Source organism: Penicillium cinerascens, assembly GCF_028974065.1.
Source record: "Penicillium cinerascens strain IBT 15544 chromosome Unknown contig_6_segment0_segment0, whole genome shotgun sequence".
Classification (NCBI taxonomy): domain Eukaryota; kingdom Fungi; phylum Ascomycota; class Eurotiomycetes; order Eurotiales; family Aspergillaceae; genus Penicillium; species Penicillium cinerascens.
In genome coordinates this window covers 178,158-202,996 of record NW_026695295.1, presented here as the reverse complement: position 1 = coordinate 202,996, position 24,839 = coordinate 178,158, and the positions used below count along the sequence as shown (strand labels likewise).

Genomic DNA, 24,839 nt, shown 5'->3' with positions numbered 1-24,839 from the left:
TATCCCCATCGCGTCTTTTATCTCAAACACCAAATACCTCTTTCACGAGCGCTTTTTTGTTCACTGTTCAACGTTAGCAAGATCAAGTCCCAGCACAATCCAACTGCACCGGGAGGGAATAACTCACCCTTTCCCATCGCATTCCTCGGAATGGCCTCCAGAACCTTCATCACCTGTGGAACCTTATATGACGCCAATCGATCCTTCAGCGCACGCCGCATATCCATAGGTCCCCACGTCTTCCCATTCCGTCCACTACTCGCTGCATCGGCGCTGAGAACCACAACGGCGGCGACTTTATGACCCCATTGTTCCGAAGGGAGGCCAACAACAGCAGCCTCTGCGATTTGCGGCCTAGCCAGGTCAGTAACAATGACAAAGAAAAAAAGGGATTTGGGAAAACACATACAAGGAAAGCAATTCCCTCTCAACCTCCAACGCGCTCACTTTCTCGCCGCCCGTCTTGATGATATCCACACTCTTCCGGCCCTGTATGAAATACATAGGTCCCGTAGCCCACTGACCACTAGATCCAGATCCTGCACCTTCAACGACCCGTCGAGTGGCCACGTCCCCGGTCCGGAACCACGGTTTACCGCCGTCAGGGCTAGATACGAAGCTTTCGGCTGTGGCTTTCTCGTTGCCCCAGTAGCTGTGGAATATTGTTTCGCCGCGGAGTTGGATCTCGCCTTCGCGTTCGCGGCCAGACGCATATTTGCTGTCGAGCGGGATTACCTCATTGGTTTCGGTGTCGACGAGCCGAGCTTCGACGCCCGGTAAAGGCCAGCCGACGCTGCTGTCGATGCGGTCTGCTGGGTCCAGGCCACAGCTAATGGCCATGCCTACTTCGGTCATGCCGAAGCGTTCGAGGAGGATATTGCCATTGCTGAGGGATGTCCATTTTATTTTCGTGGGTGTTGGGAGGGCGGCTGAGCCGGAGATATTGAGGCGGAGGTTGGAGGGGGATATGCCTTGCTTGGCGGCTTCTTGGGTATCTGGTGGCAGGGTGGCGAAGGATGTCATTAGGCGGTTGTAGACTGTTGGAACCGCTGTGAGGAAGGTGATTTTGGATTTGGGGTTGTCTGCCGTGAATGGTGCGGCGAGACGGCGCCAGACTTGGTCTGGGTTGAACGGGTACATGAATTCGATGGACGAGCCGGCGAACAGGGGTGTTACGATTGCGTTGACGACGCCGTGAATGTGGTGGAGTGGGAGTAGGTGGAGCAGTCGGTCTTGTGGTGTGTACTTCCATGCTTTGAGAAGCGAAGATGCTTGTGCTGCGAGTGCAGAGTCGGGGATGAGCACGCCTTTCTGTTGGATATTAGGCCAGTTCTTCTGGGACAATGGAAACTGCACCTACTGGTCGATTCGTAGTCCCCGAAGTGTACAGCATCATGCCACCGGAGGCAGGCTGCTTCAGATTCTCCAATTGAACAGACTCACTCCCAGCACCCTGCCTGAGCTTCTGTCTGATATCAAACAAAGGCTCACGCTTCAGTCCAGCCTTGAGAACCTGCTCCGCCTTATCGGCATATTTCTCCGTCGCCAAGAGCATCTTTGCCTCGGAGTTATCCAAAATATACTGGAGTTCACCAGTCGGAAAAGACGGGGACAAGGGCAATGCGATAGCATCGCTCGCAAAGATGGCAAGCAGCGTCACTATAATCCATTAGGCTTTACTCGATAGATCCGGCAGTGGAAGGACACAGTACCTACGTAGTCATAGCTATTCTCCGCCAAAAACGCGACCCGCTCCCCGGCCAGCTTGCCCGTGGTCTTGTGTTCGAGCTGCTCCTTCGCGCGGAGTACGTCGCCGATGAGGTTGCCGTATGTAAACGAGCGCTCACTCACGCTGTGCACGACAGCTAGACTGGTCGGGTCATGTTCCTGTAGAGCTCGGAAAATCGGGGTATTCGGGAGCGTCGAGAGCAGTCTTGCGCGGGGAGCCAGGCGCGGAAGCTGCAGGCGCGGTCGCAGTCGCGAGATCAGACGACCGGGCATTTTGATAATATCCGTAGAGATATTCGGAATTATGGCAAAAGCCTCATGGCTAGTTCAGTAGTCGAGGGGCAATGGCAAGTTGATGTCGTGCGATTGAAGTTCCGCGGAAAGATCAGGCAACTTTGCGACTCCGCTTTTCTCCAATTACGCTTATCCTCCCACCTTTCTATACCTTCGTTCCTCTTTCTTCTTCTCATTCTCTTTCTCTGCCAATTCCTTCGTTCCCGCTGTATCACAGCGTCTCCAATGCTCCCTCGCACCCTCCCGGGCCTCCTCCCGCGCCGCCTCTTCTCCGTCTCCGCGAAAATGGCCTCCGCAACTCCGATGGAGGATCTGATGCGCGACAAAGTCCGTCCTACGCCCCCGACTGCCACGCCACTTCTAGCTCTAACCCCCTCAATAGATCGTCCACGCCTTCACCCCGTCTACCCTGATTATCCGCAATGACTCCCACAAGCACGCCCACCACAAGGCGATGGAGGGCGTTGCCTCGAAGGAGACCCATTTCCAGTACGTCTACGCCCGATATATACGACAGTGGGACTAATAACGTTGTCAGTGTGTCGATAACTTCCGATGCCTTCGAGTCGAAAATGCAGCCTGCAAGGCACCGTATGGTCTATGCCTTGTTGAAGGAGGAGATGAGTCAAGAGGGCGGAATTCATGCGCTGCAATTGAAGACTAAGACGCCGGCGGAGGAGACGAGGGAGAAGGAGAGGGAGGCGCAGGCTTGATGGTCTCGAATGTCGAGGTTGTGACTTGAGGGTGCATGTGTAAATTTGTCGATGTAGGATTTGTGATTAGAAATGCCCGGCCTGCGAAGGGTCGGATTGGATACCCCGTTGAATCGATTCAAGTTACAGCATACACTATACACATACCGGTCAAGTAGGTGGGAAGTGATAGAGCTGGGACAGCAGAAGGAATCAATTATTAGGCGTATTACATAGATTCTAGCGCCCGAGAATCAGCCATCAGCGATAGCCACGGGTCGCTCACAAGAAAACCAAACAATCTAGTATATACATCCACGCGCGACAATCGTCGGCACATGGAGGCACAGAACAGCGAGCAAGCAGAATCATCATGACCGTCGTGCGGTCGCGGACGCTGTACACAATCCTGGGAGAAACGAGACAAAGGAAACGGCGGATCGAGCATTGCTTTTACACGGTGAGACAAATATGACATGCGAGAGGGTGGTATAGAAACGAGAGGGAGATAGAAAGGTACAGGGAGGGTATGAGAGCGGGTCGTACACGGGGATAGAGGGTGGTAATGGGGCAATGCTTATTTCCCGCCGCGATTGGCTTCCGTGACTCCGACGGCGACACCGACGACGATGGCAATGATGATGACTGTATAGGAGGTTAGTCGGGAACGTTACAATGGGGAGAGAGAATCGGCACGTACTAACGATGATCAACGCGTACCACTTCCACCGGCGGGCGTTGCGGGCACTGGTGATTGCGTTGTCCAGCTTGCTGTTGGCCTGCTGCACGTTGCGGTGCGTCTCCTCGGCGCCCTGGTTGATCTGCTGCACAGCCGGCTCCTGCTGGTGGATCAGCTCGGCAACCTCCTGGTAGAGCTGGCCCAGCTGGACCATGTCCTGTTCGATCTTGCGGATTGCGGCGGATCGCTGCATGGTGGCTTGGCGGGCATCGTTGGCCTGGCGGGATCGAGTACCGGGAACCTATCACAAATATTAGCCGAGTCCGGGTAGACAATCGTGAGAAACCGAAGACATACCATGAAGGCCTGCTCTTGACCGGCCAGAACATTCTGCACACCCTGTTCGAGCTCCTCGGGGCTAGCCTCGGGGTTGGCAATCGCATAACGGCGGCGGACCTGCTCCTCCAGGCGCTTCCGGAAGTCCGACTGGGTGCGCTGGTACTGCTCGATCTCGCGGCGGAGGTTGCGGTTGACGTTCTCGACCTGACCGGAGACACGCGGGTCACCGGAGCCGGGTGTCTCCTTGATGCGCTTGAACTGGTCGCGCAGGTAGCGCAGGGCGGTGTTGATCTCGTCCTCGATGTAGTCGACAGTCTGGCGTGCCTGCTGGTCCTCCTTGCCGGTGGCCGACTCCAAAAGCGCGGTCTGCGCGGATGCCAGTTGGCCCTCGCGCTTGGTGCGCAGCTCGTTGATCGCGTCGTTCATCTCCTTGCACTTGTTGAGAATCACGGTCGGGCCGCCGGACTGCTGCATGTTGGACATTTCTGCGAGAGTCGTGTAAGCGCGTATTCCTCCAGGGTCACGGCGGGACCATCGGGATTGAACTCACCATATCCACCGTTGCCCTGCTCCATGGCTCCAGCCTGGCCGTAGCCGCCGCCATAGCCATACGGCTGTTGCTGCTGTGGCTGTTGTTGTTGCTGGGCGTAGGGGTTTTCCTGGGCCCCATAGGGGTTGTACTGGCCGTAGCCGCTTTGAGTGTTATCCCCCAAGCTCTGGTACTGAGTGTGGTTAGAAAGAGATGAGACACGTCAAAAGGGAAGACTCACACTCATGATGAAGAATGTGTTTCAGGGCAATGAAAGGGGGGGTTGAAGAGGAGGAAAGGGTGAGACGGGAGAGGTGGAGTGACGGAAGGGCTGGCGGGTGGCAGGGGCAGAAAGACCTTCGTGTCACGATACGGGATATGGATTGTCAGGGGGTGAAGTACCGCGTCCGTGTCGACCTGGGGCAATTCAGGAGTGATAGATTTCAAACCTACAAGTTCGATTGAATTGCGAGTAAAAACCACCCCATCTCCCAGCCTCCTTGCACGGTGGACTCTTCGACTGTGGCTGATGCTGCGCCCGTTGCTATTTATGTATGCGATGCGGATCGGCGACGGGTGGAGCGGTTGAAGGGTCCTGTCAAGTACCGGTACATTCTTCAACACGTACCCTGCCACCTTTTCGTAAGTACCGATACAAGTGGCAATTCGAGGCCGCACGTCATGATTGCAGGACACGGTGGAAAATACATGCGCTGCAGGTGAACTCAATTAACGCGTTTCAACGCACTCAATTGATGGGATTGCTTTGGCCGATCCTTGGTCCTGAACTATATTTTCACTTTTTTCACTATCAGTGAAGCATCACCACTTCCACTTAGAGTAACCCTCATGAGCTGATGAGTTCAGCATGACCTCAGCCACTTCATTACCAATCATTTTGCCACAACACCGAGAGTCATTATAGTTGGCATGGGTCCCACTTAGAATCCCGACGATTCCTTAGGGCCCGCATAACTTACTTGACCATTTAGTCCAATCATCATAGTCAAACCATCCCCAGGGTGCTTTGACTCCCCAGTTTGTCCTTTGTTCCTGGTTATTTATTGGCCAGTATTTACAGTCGCAACCAGAGCGCACTCCTAAAATAAAGCTTTGGTGCAGCTGTCATTGACAGCGATTCCTTCGGTCTTACCCTGAACTCTTAGCCTTGTCGGCTCTCCGTTTATTTTTCCCCGTAGCCGCCCTTCCGATCCTGGCGTCTACTGAGACACTCCTGGAGCCCGGGCTGATTGATAGGAGGTGTGGCGTTGTAAATCAGGCGTACGTTAGGCCATCCTGTCTCCTCTCTCTTGGTGGTGCATACATATGAACGGATCGCTTGGCGACTGTGGGGTTCATAACACCGATCTCACGGAGCTCATTGACCTGCAATAATGTTGCTACCTTGCACTACAAAATGCTCCAAGCTTGGGTGACTGTAATATGCCTTATTGTCCAGCTAGTTAGAGATTACCAGTGGTTGTCTGGTGCCTATGCCGAAACCTGGTACTTGTCTCTGCAACAGGCCACTTCAGCGAAAGCTTCACATGCTTAGTCGCTGCAGGGTCTGTCAAGCGGGGAATATATGGAACCCAGGCCGTCGACACTCGCGGGTGGTGACCCAAATGTGACTGGTCAACTACCGATGTTGGTCTACCATGGTGCCTATGCCAGCCGACTCAGCTGCGGCCCAATGAAATTCTCTTGCAGATTACATCGCAATGGCAGGGGACCGTTTGAATGAGGGCGTCAAAACACTCATAGGGTCGGGATGGCCGAGGACGGCGGTAGAAAAATCAGGCTTTTGCTGACCAATGGTGCTTTCTATCGCCGAGATATAGCGCTTGTCCGGGACCGAACGCTTGAAAAACACTCTTCCGTAGCAGATGAACGAAAGTACCGTCACCTTAGCATAGGCCTTATTGGTGGGTGGCTATTGGATGTCAAAGGACGTTCATGTCAATGGTGCCGCGCGCTAGTGGTTGCATCGTGTGGCTGTTTCATCTTGACAGCGCTTAGGGTATGATTCCTACTTGATAGGTTGGCAAATGCGAGGATAGGGCAAAAAGAGCCAACAAGGGAATGTTGAGACTTTCCGTCTATAATATAAATATTTCGAAATATTTCGTTAGAGAAAGAATCAAAGCAAGAAGTCCAAGTTCATTCCCAAGGAAACCATCACGAATTTTCTGTCTACAAATCCCAAAAGTGCATTTAACACCAATGGCGGCGATACCATTTCCATAGCTGACCCTTATTTTCAGAGATGTCTTATAATGTCTATCGAGTTTCTTATGCTGGCCTTCCCCGGGATCATCACGCCATCTTCGTCGAGATAAACAGCGACCAATCTGGACACGTGTTTCAAGTCACCGGCGACATACAGAATGGAATGAAACACAACGACAAGCCTGCCAAAAAGCCTGAAGAATCAGCGACCTACCAAAGCAAAGAATTCATCGGGAAGATTGCCGCAGCCGATTTCCCCCGCATCAAGCCGACTTGCGAACGCATTCCTCCGCCGAAAAAGCAATTCGAAGGACCCCGGAGACTCTATCCAAAAGAACCACTTCGCCGTTGTCAGGAATGGACCCAGGAAGCTATAAATGCTTTGGTCAATGCAGGAATTCTTACAAAATAGTTAAAGGGCCGATTGTAGGTCGCTTCAGGCGAATATGTATGGACATGGATCAATGAGTGGTGCGCAAGCTCGTGGATATCAATTAGTGGCCTGTATCAACTTATATTCTTTCCTGGGGGCCTGATGATCCGGCCAATAGTCAGTGAGCTGTTTTGTATGAGAAGTTATAGATTTCATGATCATTGCCTGGCGGTGGAGATTCCCATGACTTGACGATGATTCACTTACGCTAATCTCATACCCCATGTTTCGATATAGTTTAGTGCGTTACCTCACTCCTATTCCGTCGAAACCAGGGATTTGCGATGACAGTATGTGATCTTTAATAAATCGCGGGGGTACACACCTGATTACCAGCCAATTCAGCAGGTTCCACTACCACTGGTAGCAGAACCAGAGATCCTAAACGACAAGGAAAGATAGCAAGTGATAGAAGCGATCGTTCAGCGGGGTTGGTAACCTCTTGTATCTGTTTCTCGGCTGATATCATAGGCTCTACTGCTTCTTGCGCCCTCTGGTGTTCTATAGGCTAGGCAGCGAGGTCATGATCCTCATCATCGCGCCTTGTGGTCTCTAGCATCGTGCCAATGGCGACGGCAGCTTCGATCGGCTGAATTGGTTGGTAATAAGGTGTGTATCACCGAGATTCATCAAAGATAGCGTCCCTAACTTACTCGACCCTACCGCGCTGCGGGAACCAGATATTCCACACATTTGAAGTCACAACACAGACCAGGAAGCCGACCTCTGCGCGCGGATGAATCTTGTCAGATTGCGCGAGCTTCTGAATGCGGCAGTAGGCGAGACATCCGTATAGCCTAATGTTCGATAGGTTGCGCTTCGGCATCTTGTCTCCTGCGAACTCCCTTCGGACCTCTTCCCATGGCACAATCCAGCAGCTATCAGTGTCGATGTATGTTGGTGTCCGATGCAGCCGCAACAACTTTCCCCTAGCCCCAAATCGTATCGGTCTCACCGCCTTAGGAATACCAATCACGTCATGAAAGCAAACAAACACGTCGGTGGTGTTTGCATCACTAAGCTGATAAATAGGAGCGTCGCTGTCGCATTCTCTTCATTGCCTACTTCCAGCCCGTTTGCCGATCCACCGACTGATATCGAGCAACAATGAAGACATCCTTTGATATTCCGTTCTATGCAACTGATTTGCCTTGCCCTCTCCCCACTGATGCCGAAATCGAGAGTGCTCCAGACATTTCTATGGAATATGGAGGGCGAAGAATCGTTGGAGTTGGCCAGCATTTTGTTGTGAAATATGGGCTCGGCGTCAGTCTCATGGAAGGAGAAAACATGTTATTTGTTCGGGCAAATACAAAAATTCCTGTGCCGCGGGTCTTCGCTCTCTATTCAGACCCAAAAACTGGCCAAAATTTCATTGTCATGGAGCGCATTGTCGGTCAGACACTTCTTTCAGCATGGCCGCGACTTACAATATCGGACAAACAAGAGATACTAAGTGACCTGCGGAAGTACTTTGACGAGTTACGCCAGCTTCCATCCCCAAAGTACTTTGGCAGTGTCGGCAAAAGAGAGCTCCTGGACGAGATCTTTTGGACACAAGAACCAGATCCGTTAGTGAATGGCCCGTTTGATTCTGAAGAGGATCTCAACGAAGCAATGATGCGAAAGTATACCTACAACGGAGGCCCACTCTACAGAGCGGAGTATCTTCGAAAATGCTTTCCTCTCATTTTTAAGGGCCACGAGCCGACATTCACTCACGGTGATTTGCAACGGAAAAATATTATTATCCTAGAGAAAAGCCATCGAGACAATGAAGGAACACGCCTCGTGATAATTGATTGGGAAAAATCCGGGTGGTATCCTGCGTACTGGGAATATTGCTTGGCTGTTTGTGCTTTACGATGGGATGACGACTGGTCCCTTTGGATTGACAGTACCCTAACGCCCTTTATTTCCGAGGCTGCATGGTTTCAGGCACTACGCTTAGAATTATGGTCATAGGCGTTGAATAGATGCGACTCTTCACAAAATATGAAGACGCTTTCCATATCGTAATGGCAGTGCATTCTCCATGACAAGACAAGGCCTTTCAAAAACAAATATCGAGAATCGAATGGCGGTTGACGCTGAATTTTTGGCTCTTTGAATATGCTTTGCAGTCGGGGAGAAGATGTCAATACGCTAGATGATCAAAAAAAGGACGGCACTGCATCTTGCTACAGCAGCTGGACGCATACCGGCTGGATCAGCAGAGGACAGGCTTGCATACGCAGGACGTGAGAAAATGCAGACCACTTCAGGCAGCTGCAATAGGGGGCCATTATGCAGTTGTGGATTTGCTGTTGCGTAAAGCCCCCGGTCTCGCTAACTATCGGGACTTCGACGGTAACACGCCGCTCTGGTGTCTACTTATTGCTGTCATGACGATGTGACAGAGCAACTTACCAATATATAGAGTTTTAGATTACTGTTTGTCAGAAGTGTTGGTGCCTTGGCCTATTACCGTTTTCCGCCGGCCAAATAGATGCTTGATATTTGCCTCTGTCGGGGTCGGGCTGCCGTATTAGAATTAACGAATGAGATTGACCACCTCTCGAGGGCCAAATACAAGAATTGGAAAGATTCATGGGTGTAGATCATAATCTATTCACATTCATAATATATACTAGAGATTAATCTGTCTCATAATCTCGTCTAACGTCTGCTCAGCAAACACAGGAAGATCCTGCTCCCTTATACAGTATCAATACAATAATCTAGTAAATCTAGTGCTTGTGCTGCGCCAAGTCAACAGCGTCGACGGGCTCAGTAGCGTGAGGAGCCACAGTCTCAGCCTGGAGATCATCGTCCGCATCGAGAGCGTTCATATCATCTTCCTGGGAGTTCAGGTGGTGGAAGACCAGCCAGAAGATGATACCGCAGGTGAACGAGGCGCAAGCCAGAGCGGCAAACATCCACATGATGGCGGGGTCGAAGGCGGCAGGGGTGAGAGCTTCGGCGAGAGCGGAGCCGAAAGCGTTCGTGAGGAGGTACATGGACTGCACGAAGGATTTCATCGAGGGCGGGGCCTTGGTGTAGGCATATTCCAGACCGGAGACGGAAGCGAAAATCTCGGAAATACCGATGAACACGTAGGCCGGGGTCTGGATGGCGATGTGGACGTGGTTACCCATGGCGGTGCCGTCGACCACCGAGGCGGCGCAGCCGGGGTGACCATAGCAGGGTCCGGCGGAGTAGATCAGGTGCTGCACGATCGCGGCGTACATCATGGCCAGAGAGGCGACCACGAAACCGAGGGAGATACGGGTGATCGGGCGGAAAGGAATCTTCAAACGGCGCATGAGAGGATACACCAGAGTCTCGAGCAGGGGAATGAACACGATAATCGAGATCGGGTCGAAGTTCTGCATCAGATCGTTGGGGATGCCATGACCTTCCATCTGGCCGGCCTGGGTGACGAAGTTGCTCGAGAACTGGCCGTACACGACCCAGTAGATGGGGTAGAAGGCGAAGACGCGGCAGGCAACCAGGGCGCGCTTGAGCTCGTCGATGAAGTGGTCATTCCAGGGCATGGATTGCACGCCCCTGTGCTCGGCTTGCCAGCTAGGCTTGGGGGCATCCATGTTGCGGTTCTTCACCATGATCCAAAGGGCCTTGAAAGCATCCGTGATGATAGAGCCCTGCGGCGGGCGCACGACGTAGTACTTGCGGCCGAAAATAAGAACCATGGTACCGGTGGCGAACATGCAAAGACACAGCAGGAAGCCCGACCAGAAGCCGATGTACAGCTCCATGTAGGGAGTGGCCAGCAGAGAGAGCGAACCGAGGTTGATACAGCCGTAGAAGATCATGTAGATACGCTGGATTGTCAGGGCCGGGTCGATAATCACGCGCTCACCCTTGGGGGTGGTCTTGAGCGCCATCTTCTTGCGCTTGTACTGGTCGGCAATCAGAGGAGCCACGTTAGACTTGATACCACCGGTACCCAGGCCGATGACCAGAATGGCCACGACGAAGCCACCCAGGCCGGCACCGTGCTCCAAAGCAACGGGGATAGAAGTGCAGACCAGGATCAGAAGACCGATCAGGTAGACACCGCAGAACCACACAATAGTCTTGTACTTGCCGAGGTACTGATCGGCGACAATGGCACCAATGATGGGAGTAACTGGAGGCCCTGTCAGCATCCGTCCATATATTGAGTCTTGTGTATCGAAGCTTACCATAGCACCAGAATTGGAAGAAAGTGGTCAGACCAGTCGCACCCTGGTGGCCCATGCCGAGAGCACCACGGCCCTGGCTGCCGTCCAGCGGGCGCATAACGTAGTTCTGGAACATGCCAGACATGCCGTAGTAGGTGAACCGCTCGCACAGTTCGACCACAGCCACCAGCCAGGCGGAAACGGGCAGGTTCTCTGCAATGTGGCGCAGAGTACGCTTCTCGTCTTCTGTGGGCTCCTCGCCGTCGGAGGTGATGGTGCCATTCTCCTTGTCAATGGACATACTGTCCTTCTCGCTGTTCACCACGATGTGCTCGACGGGGGAGTCATTGTTGTGGGGTCTGTCAAAAGTCAATTAGCAATGTGTTTGCGAGTCAGCCGTCCCGTACGGAACAGCAGAACAGGTGAACATACTGGGCAAGCTCAGCCTCGCGATCTGCGGCCGACATGATTCAGATTCTCTCGAGGACGGAGAGAAAGAGAAAGAGCTGGGCTGGCCGAGTATTAACTATATAGGGCAAGTTTTTATTACCACACACCCGAGGTCCGGTGGGGATTCTTATCGGTGCGTGAACCGAGAAAAGGACGCCTTCTTAGTACAAAAACACACCGGGCCAAGAGTTTTGGAATCCACTCGTGATGGTAATAAAAGGAGAAACCCCGAAACAATCATTGTTCGCAGCTCGCTCCGACCGTGGATGCGATCGGCGCTGTCTGTTCCACAATGCCAAACCACCGCACGCGCATCGGGCGAGACCCAATGTAACCACAGAAAGGCAGACGGAAGCGACCAGCAGCAGCGAAACGATAGCGCTGCTCACGCGAGGGACCCTTCTCTGTGGAGAGATTTTGATTTCTGGAAACCCGCGGCTCTCCACCCTTATCCAGCGAATCAGGCATCCACATCCAGTCGGGAAAGGCCGGTCAAGAGAAAATTTCCCAGTGTGTATACCTGCAGCCGGACACGAGCGCCGGAATCGATTCTCTGCGCCAGCTTCGCCAAGAAGCCCACGGGAGGTGTCCACTGTGCAGATAGGATAGGTTTATGGTATGGGCCGGAGTTCACTCTCCGGACCCCGTCAACCGTCAACCGTCAACCTCGGCGGCAACGTGTTTTGCCCGGCCTTGTTTGTTGTCCCAGGGGTAGGAAAAATATTATTTTTTTCCAAAGAAGCCTTTGGTGGCCAAGGTAGCTCGTTGTGTACCTCTCCGGGTTGGTCGAAATCGGAACAGAAAAGAGATCGCGCATTCCTCCGCATGGGCATTCACCCGCTTTCGGTGTCGCCGATCGCGTGTCTGATCCTGTGTTTGAGATCCGACTAATACCATGGGGTAATCTCGTTTCCCCGTAATCGCATAATCCATAATCTCATCAGGCAACCGCTCAACCCGCGACCGATTATGCAGGGACTTGCCCCGGGTTCCCCTGTATTTTCCGTTGCAACGTTGGGGCCAGCCCGGCTTGTCCCCGCGCCCAAAGGCTTATCAGTCGTGGTTTTGACTTCCGGCCGTGTCTCATGAGGTCACCCGCTCATCTCAGTGGTACCCCAGAGTCTCGGCGTCCCCATGGTTTTGTTTCTTGTTGGGTCTCACTGGTCTCGTTGGGCCCTTAACTTCGAGATGCGGGGAGGACTGGAGAAGCAATTTCATTGTACATATCCTGCAAAAGCCGGTGATAGCCAGCCAATGCGAGTAGAGGTCCAAGTCAGGATGCAGAATTGCCGGACAGTGCGATCTGGGGTAATTTTTCTCTCGTAAAAGCGAGGCGGGAGACTGCTGCGTGGGAAGGCGAAGGTGGAGTCCGGCGCTGGCTCTCGACCGTGCCAAGACTGGCCTAAAGATAAGGAGGTTTCTAGCTGTCGAGTGAATTGGTCATGGTGTGGGGAGTGAATGTCTCCTTCTCCGATCATGAAAGACCGGTGTTGAAGTCTTCATGTTGCAGGCGCAAAAAAGTGCAAAGGGAGCATCAGGGAAGAAAGCAAAAACCGGCCGCGTCAGACGGGGACACGCCCATAAATAAAAGAAACTGCCCTTATCGGAGCTCCGACGTCGCTCGGCCGGTTCAATTGGCCGCGCGGGCATGGATCCAGGTCCTCGAGTGCCACCACACGGTCTCCGGCGTATCGCCTGCTTCCCCTCCCTGGTTTGCGCCCTTTTAGGTTGCTAGTGCCGAACGGTGTGTGCGTCCGAGCCCTTGGCTGCTGACGTCTGCAGCCTCGACGCTTCCCGTGAGGCCGACCAAGGCTGCCCAAGATATTGGCAGCCGTGGCATCTCGTGTGCGATCCGACCCCGGGGTTGTGCGGAAGTGGCTGTGGGTGTGCGCATGTACATGATCCATCCCCGGATAAGCATTTATTAAGTTGCATGAATCTCTTGGCGAGGCCGTTGACACTGTGGTGGAGCTGCCTCGTGGCTATTCCGTGGTATCATCTCTCGGACGAGGCTTGAACCTTCGCCTCCATTCACTTGTTGGCTCTCGGCTCTCACTACCGGACTCGCGAGGACCGTCCGCGAGAACTGACATTGGGATATCGTCGTCCACTCACGATCGTCGCAGTGGACCGCGGGACTCTTCGGCTGTCCCCAGAGACTGCCGAGCCAGTCAAAACCTGGAATTTCTACGGTGTTTAGAAATGAGATTGCACACTAGGCGCTATTAGTCCGTCGGAGGCCGAATTACTGCCATCTCGAGATTCAACCAGACCCGCAGTCATTAGATTACACCTATCTGGACAGGTTCATTTGGTACAGTCTCCACTCTTTGTCCAGTGCGTGGTGGTCTGTTATCACCGTCAGTCGAGAAAATCCCGACTGCGGCAAGTAGGAGGGCTCCCTTGCAAACTGAGAAGAGGATGCGAGAGCGTGGGAAATTCGAGGTTGCAAATGTGCGAATTGAATCCAATTCTAGAGCCTCGTTTTCAACCAGTTTCGAAATGATAGATAGTGCTGCCCCGGGTACGACGAGGATATCAGCACCCGCGAAAACCGGAACGGCCACCTTGTAGCACTTGAACTCTTCAGACATGGCTCACGGGTATCTCATTGCAGAGATTGTAGCAGCAGAATCATTTGAGTTTAGGGCAAGCGAAGCCATTCCTCAGAACTATACGCACCAAATATCATAGTTGTGGCCTGCAACCCACATTTATCCGCCGATGAAACAAGTCAATCGCCCTTCTCCGTGACCCAGATACCAATAGTGGGCTCTACACGGTCCTCAATCACCACCCTCGCTCAATCTTCGTCTATATAGGACCTTAGACGAAGATAATGAAGCACACGTGTCTCGTCAACCGAATACACTTCGTCCCCCCACGGACCAAATCTCGCTTCAACCTTAAACCCTAAACCCCCACCGGTTCCTGGTCAGTCACTCTATACCTGTCTCTCACGAACAATGGCCCTCAACCCCAGCGGAGCCATAATGCCGCCCTGTAAATGTCAGATGTCAGATATCAGCCGACCTCCTCATCCTCCTCTGTAAACGGGGGAGCCCGAAACAAACGAACTCACCGAAGTCAATTTCAACTCGTACCCTGGGTCGATATCCCACTCCAACCTCCTAACAAGCTCACACAGTACAATCTTCATCTGTAGCACCGCAAACCCTTGGCCCAAACACTTTCGCGAGTGCGCATTGAATGCAATAAAATGACACGCCGTCGTCTTGCTCCTCAATGCATTCTGGATACTCTTCACGTCACTCCCCCAGCGCTCAGGTTTGAATTCTCTTGCGTCGGGACCCCAGATGCTTTGATCCGTGTGCACGCCGAATGCGTTCCATCCTACCCAGGTGTGGTTGGGTATGGTGATTGAGCCGCCTAGGGCACATGTTGACGTTGTGACGCGGTTGATTAGTTGCGAGACGGGTGGGTACAGGCGGAGGAGTTCGAGGATGACGGAGTAGAGGTATGGGAGGGAGTTGATTGTTTCTGTGGAGGGGTTTGCCGTGTCTGTGGCGAGGATTTCGGCGCGGAGTTTGTTTTGGATGGCTTTGTTTGAGCCGAAGACCCAGAATGTCGAGTTTAGGAGTTGTTGGGCGTTTTCGTGCGCTGTTAGGAACGTTACTTTGAGGTTCGCGCGGTATTGCTCTTCGTCGATTTTGCCTTCTTTTAGAGCTCGGTCGAGGTAGTCGACTACTTGTTCGCCGTCTTGGTCGGTGCTTTGGATTCTTCGACGGACGGTGTCGACGAGAAGGTCACCAAATTCTTGCATTACGGCGAAGGCATCTTTGCGCTGCCGGAAGAGGCCGGGGTATTTGTCGAGGTCGGGAAAGTTGAAGAAGAGAGGCTTGAAGAGGGTCTTTTTGATGATTGTCTGGAGCTCTTCAAGGCGTTGGCCTGGTCTTTCCAAAGCCTGCACCCGTCAGTATATCTCGCTTTGGTCCTCAGCCGCAAAACTTACCTCGAGGTCAACATTCATAAAATTGATCCCCATACAGCTGAGCGCCCATCGCTGTATAATTGGATTAACCAAGACCCCCTTCTCAATCCCCAACTTCTTCTGCTCCTCCACCAAAATATCCACAAAAAGCCTCGACTTCTCCAACAGCGGCGCCGAATCCGTAATTCGCCTCTGCAGCCCCGCCTTCATGATAGACGTATAAAGCTTCCAATTCTGACCATGCGCGTTGATAATATTGTCACCAACAAGCGCGGCAATAACACTCCAGGGAATCTTCTTCTGGCTACCGGCTTTGGCATATACATCTTCTTGCCGGAACATGTCCACTAGAAACTGTGGCCGCGTGGCGAGTACGTTCCAGCGCCCTGCGAACCAGATCTTCACTGCGCCGTGCTTTTCCAGTGGTTCTCGGAGCCATCGGTCGAAAATGTCGTCTTGGCCCATGTCGCTCCATAGGCCCAGTAGGGAGATGTAGATTGGTACTGTTGGGATGTTCTTGGGCATGTTTCCTGGGATTCGGATGTACCAGTATAGTATAAGGAGGGCTGGTATGAGGAGAACTGGGATATCTCGAGCCCAGCTGAAGATTGTGACCCAGTCGATCATTATGATGGTGATGGTAATTCTACCGAAATACTGAGAAGAGATCGATCTTTCCCCAAAGCTGGCTGTTCACACTCTCTAGACACTTTGAACAGTGCTGATAACGTGGGACCGGTCATGGCACACGCGGCTTTTAGTGCTCCAATCCAGGATTTTGCCCTGGTCCCAGCACAAACACAACTGTGACTGTGCTGACTACCACCGCTTGGCCTGAATGACTCACAGCGGGATATAGTTCCCGCCTGGGGACACAGGCTGGTCAGCACGGGGTTGACAACTTGTACGACCAGGTAGCGTGTACACTCCGAAGTTAGTGGTTTCATCAGATCCCTAGATATATCATTGATCATCCATGTAAAGAGCTGCTTGGACTGGGCCGATATCAAAAGTCTGCTGATAGCTAATGCACCCTTGGATATAAGAATGACCCGGAATGAACATTCTGTATAAGACTTGTACATTGGCGGGCCTAGTCCTGTCATTGGGTGAGAATCACATGCTGGCATGTATGCCTCTCTACGTGGTAAGCATCACCTTCTTAGTACGTTGCCTTTTTCTTGTCGGATGATGAGGACTACGCCAGCCGTCCATGGATTAAGATCCCGAGAACGACGTCTACAACTAGGAAAAATGAAATTTCTGGAGCTTCAAGGCTCCTTGGGAAAGAAGCTTGTGTGGTCAATGGTGCTTGAGAATTCTTCTGGGTTATAGTTTAGGTTTGGACAGTGGCCTACATATCCATACATGCGGCCCCTGGAGCGGTGCAGATCCGAAATATATCGCGGCTGCATGACGATCCCTCGCGCCATAAAAATGCCAACCATTGACTCCCCGTCAATTGAAAACCAATTAATCTACCTGGGGCATATGGATCCCTGAAATACAATGGTACGGGACTGAGGTCTACCCCTCATGCACCGGGAAAGACTCTTTCATGAATCGTCGGTAGATTGAATGTACCTCTAAAAATGAAAATACCATACAGACAAGATCACCTGAGCAGACAACCTGCCCAGGTGCCACGACATGCCTCATAAAATGCGTTGTGTAAGATACATGTCGAAGCAATCAGGTCGTCACTGCAAATGCAGCAAAGCTAAGGGAAGACGGGGAATCAACTTTTCTCCCAGGTTCAGACCGCACCGGGTCTCTCCATGTTCACGCTCTCCACCGCTCCTATCACACCTTAGACGGTGTACTTGGCCTTGGCGCGAGTGCTGCCGCTGTGTGCGCTGTCCGTGTGGCCCGAGAACTCCACCACGTCCGCCTCCTTCAGTCGGAGCACCTCCTTGAACCGCGCACCGATTGCCTCCAGGATTTCCTTGCCCTGCGCGGGAGTGCGGGTGTTCTTGTCACCGGGGATGCTCTTGCCCACGGTGCGTGTCCACAGGCCGACACGGTAGAAGCCCTTGCGCACGTTCACCACCACGCCCATGACTTCGCTATCGTTGTCGGTCTCGAGTGTCTCGCCGATGGCGGCCAGTTGTGCGTGCAGCCACAGATCGTCGATAGGAACCGAGCGCTTGTCCTTGAATTGGTATGACCACTTGCCACCGTGCTTGTTCTGCGGGTCCTCCCACTCCGGTCGTACGCCCTTCTTGAAGAGGTGGTAGTCGGCCTTGAGGCCCAGTTCGGAGGTAGGCGTGATGTTATTCTAGATGTGAGAAGCGTTAGCAAGTAGGGAATGCGATTCGCGGGGGTTGGGAAGGTCGTACGTAGATGCCCCAGAACTCTTCGACGGAGCTGAATGTGACGACTTCCTTGAGGAGATCATTCCAGTTGTCGCCCTGTAGAACGTATTGTCAGCGCTGGGATTTCCAGTCGAATGCAGCGACAATCACCTTTCCGCTGGGGGGCTTGGTGAACCACAGAGTCCACTCGTGCATGAGCGGGTGCTTCACATTGAAGTTCTCCGGGTTGTGGAAGACGGTGATGGCCTCGTCGGTCGAGGCGACGGGCGCAGTGTTCTCATCAGTCACAGGGTGACCGTTCTCTGCCACAGCCGCCATTGTGGGTGTTGATGGTGAGAGGATGAAAGGGGAGGAAGGGTGAGTCGAAGGCGGTGTTGAAGATGTTCGGAGGGGAAAGTTTTCGGGGCGGAAGGCGCGCGGGTCCGAAAGGCGAGTGCGAACAAAGAGAAAAGACTCTCCAAGTGAAGAGCAGATGATATCTGCTCCAGGCAGAAGACGAGTGTTGAGGGATTGGACTCAATAAAAAGGACCCGCGATCGAGTTTGAGATTTGACGTTGTTGCGGCTACGCAAAAAACTGCGTTGCCTCTTTGGGTCGGGCCGATTCCAGCCCTAACACTACATAAAGTACATCCAGATATTATAGTCTCCTTTTAATGCTCCACGCTTTCAAATAAATATCTTTAAAATGACTCTGCCCCATTTGAGTCACACATCCTTTTATAAAATGCAAGAAAAAAAAATATTGACCCGCAAACAGACCCTTGCAGTAACCAACACAATACGAGCACAATCAATAAATGACCCAGGAACCAAACCAAAGTGACCGGAAACCCTCTATGAGAAATGCCAATGGTATCACAAAAGAAGCATGAACAATGACAATGATGTACCCATCACTTTACTCTTCACCGCTGTTCATCAAGCTAAGGAAGCAGTTCCAGCCTGGACAAATCGTTAGCACTCGCCAGGACCGCGCATATTCTAAAATCATGTACTCACCCAGGCTGACCACATTGACCACTAGGACGCGCAGCTCCAGAGGGACAAAGGCAAAGTTGGCACCCTGGACAAACGGCCAGACGAACAAGTTGGCCTTGTAAGCGGGAGCAAAGGAAGCCTTCCACTTCTCCACAGGGCTGGTGCCCTCCATGATGGCCATTGAAGACAAGAAGCAGGTGAGCTGCACGGGCGCAAACAGGATCTGGTCACATGCGACTCGGGCAAAGGTGGTGGTCGCGGTGTTCTTGAGGACGACGTGACGCTGGAGGAAGCCGAACCAGACGGTGGCTACAGGGCCGAAGACAGCTACAGCGCAGCAGGGATTAGCGATTGACAGTGAATATCAGAGGCGATACTGCTTACCTCCACCGTACAGGGCCATGCGCCCGGTGCGGCTAAAGTCGTGCTTCTCGAGACCCCGACGGTCAACAGCCTGCTGGGCGAGGACATCACCACTGCCAAACAACACCTGGTATGAATTTAGATCAGGGGCAACTGGATTCGATCGGAGGGAAGTCGTACCGCGCTGGTGATGCTAGCGGTGAGGATGGGCCGCTTGGCCAACTTGCTCTGGTACCTGAATCGCTGTCAGTGTTTTGGATCTGGAAAGGGGGAAAGAGGGGAATGGTACCAGCGCAACATTGTGATGATGAATGATTAGACTATAAAAAGCGCGAGAAAGAGTGAGGGGAACGGGGTCAGCAACGTTAAAGCTGGGGTCCGCTCATCTTTAAAATTGCGGAGTTGGCTATGTCAGGGCGTTTCCCTGCCAGAAAATGCACCCGCCCGGCGGGAAACGCCATCAGGATTTTCAGCAGACTTGGCTTTTTCTGACATCATAGGACCTCGACGACGGTGAACTTCTAGCGGATTTTATGGTAGATAGTGAGCAGGAAATCAATAAAGTTATCGACCAGCGAAGAGTTCACGGATTATTTACGTTCGTGTAGTACTTTGTGACCACGACATCATTCACCAATGCACGAAGATCCCCGGGGTGGAGCGGGCACGTGACAGGAGCTCGATCTCGATGGTGCACGTGCCATATGCCCGATCGGGAAACTAGGGCACAGGGCACCCACTAGGGCTGTTCACTCGCTTAGCCCACCCGAATTTTCGGCCCAAACAAGTGTATCGAAGGCCATCTCCGACGACATCGACACATCCCCCTCGACAACTCAACCCGTCGCCCTACAACATCCAAAATGGCTGACGCTGCTCCCCGTGGACGTGGAGGTTTCGGTTCCCGCGGTGACCGCGGTGGTGACCGCCGTGGTCGTGGCCGTGGCCGTGGCCGCCGTGGTGGAAAGCAGGAGGAGAAGGAGTGGCAGCCCGTCACCAAGCTCGGTCGTCTCGTGAAGGCCGGCAAGATCACCAGCATGGAGCAGATCTACCTGCACTCTCTGCCCATCAAGGAGTTCCAGATCGTGGACTTCTTCCTGCCCAAGCTGAAGGATGAGGTTATGAAGGTACGACAAAATTGAATTGGGAGGATTGCGCAATTGGCATCGCGAATCGGAATGCGGATTTGCGACACCAATGCGCATGGATACTACTGCAGGATGAGTCTCTAACTCGTTTTCTTCGAACTACAGATCAAGCCCGTCCAGAAGCAGACCCGTGCCGGTCAGCGTACCCGCTTCAAGGCCATCGTCCTCATCGGTGACTCCGAGGGCCACATCGGTCTCGGTATCAAGACCTCCAAGGAAGTCGCCACCGCCATCCGCGCCGCCATCACCATTGCCAAGCTCGCCGTCCTGCCCGTTCGCCGCGGTTACTGGGGTACCAACCTTGGTGAGCCTCACTCTCTGCCCGTCAAGCAGTCCGGCAAGTGTGGTTCCGTCTCCGTCCGTGTATGTTCACCTTTCTCGGGAGAATCGAAATATCCCACTAATTTTGTGTTCTAGCTCATTCCCGCTCCCCGCGGTACCGGCCTTGTCGCCTCTCCCGCCGTCAAGCGTCTCCTCCAGCTCGCTGGTGTCCAGGACGCCTACACCTCCTCTTCCGGCTCCACCAAGACCCTCGAGAACACCCTCAAGGCCACCTTCGTCGCCGTCGTCAACACCTACGGCTTCCTCACCCCCAACCTGTGGCAGGAGACTAAGCTCATCCGCAGCCCTCTGGAGGAGTTCGGTGATGTCCTGCGCCAGGGCAAGAAGTACTAGGTTTTTTGACGCACGCATGATTTAGTTCCGAGTTTCTTTACCCCTTCATTGTCTGCTGGGAGTGACATGTGGCTGTTGATTCCCCATTCGGCCGACGCGTTGGGTGTCCATGGATGTATTTACGGGAAGGGAAAACAAAAATAGCGAATCCGCTCCTACCAGCCATTTTTCCCATTCGTATTGATTGTAGACTTTTAGATCTGAAAGCAGTGACCAGAGGCTCCCCGAGGTCCCCACGTGGAGATGATCTCCCGGTATGCACTACTTGTCGGGAAAGATACCAGTATACGGGGAAGTACATACTGTATACTGACAGACGTCATAGCTGGAAGATGTCAGCTGCAAGTACAACATCGACCGTCTCCAGAGCTGTAGACCTCGGGAATTCACTCTTTTCAGGCAATGGACCACGAGCATAGCAGAGGTCAACTGTGAAGTCGAGGCAATTCCTGCCCGAACAGGCAGGCAGGAGCTACCTCTCCAGACTCTAGCTGCTCCGATGCTCTCTCTTCCCTTGGACACCTTCAAATGTTTTACTCCTTGCAACAGCCACCATTGCTGACACTGCACTTCAGGTATTGATAGTACGACACCTCCAAACCTGCAATGGACCAGTACGCCGAGCACTGGAATAGCACGCTAATGGGACAGGATTTCTGGAAAACCGCCAGCCTGGTGGATAACGAAGAGAAACACGAATATCCTCGGGGGGTTGGTCTTTCTGCGCTTCACATTGCAACTGGTAAGCTCGTTCTGAGCTTTGCCTCGAACATTCACTTCATATTGGTCCTTTATATGGTTAACCTTCCCAGATACATCCAGCTTGGATACAGACCTATCCAAGCGCTTTCCATTCAACCAGGATCTCGATATGGAGCAGCTCCCACGCTCCCCGGACAATGAACTGTTCAAAGAACTGCCAGCTCTCCCACTGAGTCCACTGATGGAGACTCCATTTACAGAGTCTCCCATCAAAACTCCAAAGAAGGAACACCGTCGCACCGTTAGCATGTCCGAAGCTCCCAGAACGCCTCTCCAGCGCTTCAGTTCCTTGGCTCATTCGCCGCGCCTTCATGGCCTGGCTCGCCGTGCACGCTCCCCATCCCCTCTGAAGAGGTCTGCACCTGTAACTCCCGTTGGACCGCGTTTCTGGTCTGTTAAGACGTCTGCGCCTAATACTCCCGCGCCCCGTTGGCAGTTGCTTTCGCCGCTGAAGAGGCCCGAGTCTCCGACAAAGACAAAGACAACCGTCGAGACGGTCGAGGTACCCGAGTCACCTACACCGTCGCCCCGTCTGGCATCGGTGTTCGTCAACATTGCTACGCCGGCAAAGCCACTCGTTGAGTTTCGTGGTGGTCCATCTTGGCTTTCCCTTCCTCGGGACAAGTCAACGCTTGGACTGGATCTGTTTCGGTCCTGTGCTCATAATCAAGAGGGAACCAACTGCCTTGATATTATGGAGCTGAAACCCCTCTGCCAGTTCCGTGGCTTACGCTCTCTCAAACTCGTTGGCATGATGCAGTCATATCAAACCTACATCTGGCAGGCTGCCTGGCTGAACCTGGCCCTTGATGAACTGGAGCTGGGAATGGTCCTGAAGCCTGAGATTATCGACCTGACGCATGGTAGTCAGTGGAGGCCGATCCGAGAAGGATGGACAATGGACGAGAAGCAAAATGCTAAGCCTTCCTACTAGTAAGTTGAACAGGACCCAAATAATGTAAGATTGGAAAGCTGACCAAAATAGTGGCCACCTCGGCGACGGCGAACTACACTCCAGCATCGGCTACGGCGAGTACCTCGACAAACACAGCATCGAAAAAGCCAAACTCCGCGCCCATGCTATTGCCCGGACCAGCCAATACCTCACCATCGAGACTCTCACGCTGTCCGGATTTGTCGTGGATGCCGACCCTTTCCTGCAATGGTTCGACCCCGAGAGGTTGCACAGCATTCATTTCAAAGGCGAGTGCATCGATGCCGGCTTCTGGTTGGCCCCGGCTATGCAAAAGGTTACTGTTCGATGCCCTCGGAAGATCGATCTCGAGGATGTGCCTGTTGGTATCCTCACGCTGAACCTGCAGAAGGATTTGAAGGTTATCGAATTGAAGGATGGGAAGAAGGTCAATGAGATGGTGTATGGTGACTCTGGGGTTGTGCTGGGTCGTTTGTGATGTGATGACATGGGGAGCTTTTTTTTTCTGCGGTGTCCTCGGGAATAGTATGGTCAGCGACTAAGAACTGAAGATTCCGACCTGCTCTACAGGGCGTGGTTGAAGCAGACCCAGTGTGCCATTCAGTGGCATGAGATACTACTTCGGAGATACCAGAAACCAAGGTGGATTAATGTTAATAAGATGTTAATGTGGTCATACTTGACTGCAGGAGGCACGGAAGTACCTCACTAATTCATTAATGAATATGCTACAGGCAAAGAAAAAAAACACTTCAACGCCCGACTTCATTCAATCTTGGGCATGCAAATAAACCAGAAATTGAAAACGAAAACGAAATAGAGTAGAGATTGGAGACAAATCAAAGATCGGGATTCGAAGCGTGTGCGTAATTTTGTCCTTGTCGTCAGATCATCCTGCACCGAGATCCAACTACGCGCCCTCCTCATCCGACAGGCGAATGTTGCCCTCACTACCGACTCCATGAGTCCAGAAGCCATCCAGAGAAGCCCTGGTTCAATTAGTAAATCATACACGAGTAGGAGAGAATGGAACGTACAGTCCAGGAGAGGTATCATGCGTCAGCAACAGCCAGTATCCCACAATACCCTGCGTAAAGATATCCAGCACGGCGAAGAGGACCGTTTCGGTATCGACGCTGAGCTTGAGAGCCAGGGAACCAGCCGCGATGGAACTAAATCAATCAGAACACCATATACTCAATCCGGCAGAGGGAAAACGTACATCGGATACAAGGCAAACATCACGAGGGTAGAGCCCGAAAAAGCGCCAAAGAAGCGTCGCAGCTTTGCATCCTTATTCTGCGTCGCCCGCTGCGCATGGAATCCCGCGTGGTGCAGCGTAATCAAATACCCCACACAGGACAGCGTCAACCAAGCCCATCGGGCTCTAGTATGTCCCGCAAAAGTCCCCAGAACTCCGGACGCAAGCATAACATAGTTAGCAGCGATTGCGCTCAGGAGATTAGCACCGGGTAGACCGGAGACCAACGCGAAGTTGGTGAGCAGCAGGGGCGTGCTAAGGGCCCAGTTTATGTACCGGAGCCAGAGGACCTGGCGGAGGGTGTCGGTGTGGGTGTTTGGGACGTGTTTGTGGACCTCGGTAATGTGGTGTTCTTTAAAGGTTATGCCTTGACCCGTGGACAGGGCAAGGTAGGTTATGAAGGAGATGGTCGTGATCAGGGCACTGGTGATGTGTAGGACCCGCTTTGTCTGTGGGGATTTTTAAGGTTGGTGCTCGGTCTGCAGATCGCGGGGATGAAGCTTACCAGAGGGGCGCGAGCGGCGAGGGTGTAGAACACTAGGGAGGAGATGGCCATGAGGACGGTTACTACCCTGTTTCTTTTGTCAGATTTGATCTTGGAGGGATGCGGGGACGACAGTGCTCACCAGAGAGTTCGCTTGCCGGTGTCGTGGAGCTCGTGGATCAGAGGAGTTCCGGGGATCACCGTGGGGATGGGGGCGATGCCCGTGGTAGTAGCCATGGCTGGGAAGTTGTCAAAGTCAGGGACAATCATGGTGAGGCTTGAGGAGTTGAAGAGGAGTAAAGAGCTGAAAGCTGAAGGCTGCCGACGTGAAGGTAGTAGGTGTTTCGGAAAGCAGGATTTAGGCGACGTCACAGCGGGATGACGATGCGTCATCGCCACAACATTGGCTGTTACTTGTTCGATGCA

The 24,839-nt window shown here is 52.9% G+C and overlaps 12 protein-coding genes across 12 annotated transcripts; 4 read left to right on the top strand and 8 right to left on the bottom strand.

The window, feature by feature from the left end:
* Positions 1–22: 22 nt before the first annotated feature.
* N7498_006071 (acyl-CoA synthetase) lies at positions 23–2,001 on the bottom strand (the record flags this gene model as incomplete). Its single annotated transcript, XM_058453133.1, has 5 exons — positions 23–63; positions 128–354; positions 410–1,311; positions 1,361–1,659; positions 1,713–2,001. 5 exons carry the CDS (start codon positions 1,999–2,001, stop codon positions 23–25), a joined length of 1,758 nt encoding a protein of 585 aa, XP_058307324.1.
* A 246-nt stretch (positions 2,002–2,247) lies between these two features.
* On the top strand, positions 2,248–2,735 carry N7498_006070 (BolA family protein; the record flags this gene model as incomplete). Its single annotated transcript, XM_058453132.1, has 3 exons — positions 2,248–2,349; positions 2,405–2,511; positions 2,561–2,735. The coding sequence occupies 3 exons, from the start codon at positions 2,248–2,250 to the stop codon at positions 2,733–2,735; spliced, it is 384 nt and encodes a 127-aa protein (XP_058307323.1).
* A 556-nt stretch (positions 2,736–3,291) lies between these two features.
* N7498_006069 (syntaxin) lies at positions 3,292–4,508 on the bottom strand (the record flags this gene model as incomplete). Its single annotated transcript, XM_058453131.1, has 5 exons — positions 3,292–3,359; positions 3,415–3,694; positions 3,751–4,217; positions 4,283–4,448; positions 4,503–4,508. 5 exons carry the CDS (start codon positions 4,506–4,508, stop codon positions 3,292–3,294), a joined length of 987 nt encoding a protein of 328 aa, XP_058307322.1.
* A 2,923-nt stretch (positions 4,509–7,431) lies between these two features.
* N7498_006068 (uncharacterized protein) lies at positions 7,432–7,749 on the bottom strand (the record flags this gene model as incomplete). Its single annotated transcript, XM_058453130.1, has 2 exons — positions 7,432–7,512; positions 7,615–7,749. The coding sequence occupies 2 exons, from the start codon at positions 7,747–7,749 to the stop codon at positions 7,432–7,434; spliced, it is 216 nt and encodes a 71-aa protein (XP_058307321.1).
* Positions 7,750–8,030: 281 nt separating this feature from the next.
* Positions 8,031–8,888, top strand: N7498_006067 (aminoglycoside phosphotransferase family protein; the record flags this gene model as incomplete). The annotated part of the gene is made up of 1 exon (XM_058453129.1): positions 8,031–8,888. One exon carries the CDS (start codon positions 8,031–8,033, stop codon positions 8,886–8,888), a length of 858 nt encoding a protein of 285 aa, XP_058307320.1.
* Positions 8,889–9,652: 764 nt separating this feature from the next.
* Positions 9,653–11,556, bottom strand: N7498_006066 (peptide MFS transporter; the record flags this gene model as incomplete). Its single annotated transcript, XM_058453128.1, has 3 exons — positions 9,653–11,055; positions 11,111–11,448; positions 11,522–11,556. The coding sequence occupies 3 exons, from the start codon at positions 11,554–11,556 to the stop codon at positions 9,653–9,655; spliced, it is 1,776 nt and encodes a 591-aa protein (XP_058307319.1).
* Positions 11,557–14,483: 2,927 nt separating this feature from the next.
* xanG (cytochrome P450 monooxygenase xanG) lies at positions 14,484–16,118 on the bottom strand (the record flags this gene model as incomplete). The annotated part of the gene is made up of 3 exons (XM_058453127.1): positions 14,484–14,540; positions 14,622–15,464; positions 15,513–16,118. 3 exons carry the CDS (start codon positions 16,116–16,118, stop codon positions 14,484–14,486), a joined length of 1,506 nt encoding a protein of 501 aa, XP_058307318.1.
* A 1,183-nt stretch (positions 16,119–17,301) lies between these two features.
* N7498_006064 (eukaryotic translation initiation factor 4E) lies at positions 17,302–18,124 on the bottom strand (the record flags this gene model as incomplete). Its single annotated transcript, XM_058453126.1, has 3 exons — positions 17,302–17,769; positions 17,831–17,902; positions 17,957–18,124. The coding sequence occupies 3 exons, from the start codon at positions 18,122–18,124 to the stop codon at positions 17,302–17,304; spliced, it is 708 nt and encodes a 235-aa protein (XP_058307317.1).
* Positions 18,125–18,706: 582 nt separating this feature from the next.
* On the bottom strand, positions 18,707–19,449 carry N7498_006063 (Mpv17/PMP22 family protein; the record flags this gene model as incomplete). The annotated part of the gene is made up of 5 exons (XM_058453125.1): positions 18,707–18,750; positions 18,808–19,113; positions 19,171–19,276; positions 19,330–19,384; positions 19,439–19,449. 5 exons carry the CDS (start codon positions 19,447–19,449, stop codon positions 18,707–18,709), a joined length of 522 nt encoding a protein of 173 aa, XP_058307316.1.
* Positions 19,450–20,012: 563 nt separating this feature from the next.
* On the top strand, positions 20,013–20,972 carry N7498_006062 (40S ribosomal protein uS5; the record flags this gene model as incomplete). The annotated part of the gene is made up of 3 exons (XM_058453124.1): positions 20,013–20,276; positions 20,403–20,660; positions 20,715–20,972. 3 exons carry the CDS (start codon positions 20,013–20,015, stop codon positions 20,970–20,972), a joined length of 780 nt encoding a protein of 259 aa, XP_058307315.1.
* A 606-nt stretch (positions 20,973–21,578) lies between these two features.
* Positions 21,579–23,146, top strand: N7498_006061 (uncharacterized protein; the record flags this gene model as incomplete). Its single annotated transcript, XM_058453123.1, has 3 exons — positions 21,579–21,714; positions 21,785–22,667; positions 22,720–23,146. 3 exons carry the CDS (start codon positions 21,579–21,581, stop codon positions 23,144–23,146), a joined length of 1,446 nt encoding a protein of 481 aa, XP_058307314.1.
* Positions 23,147–23,578: 432 nt separating this feature from the next.
* Positions 23,579–24,683, bottom strand: N7498_006060 (opsin family protein; the record flags this gene model as incomplete). Its single annotated transcript, XM_058453122.1, has 5 exons — positions 23,579–23,657; positions 23,706–23,840; positions 23,891–24,378; positions 24,435–24,501; positions 24,556–24,683. The coding sequence occupies 5 exons, from the start codon at positions 24,681–24,683 to the stop codon at positions 23,579–23,581; spliced, it is 897 nt and encodes a 298-aa protein (XP_058307313.1).
* Between the last annotated feature and the right edge of the window lie 156 nt (positions 24,684–24,839).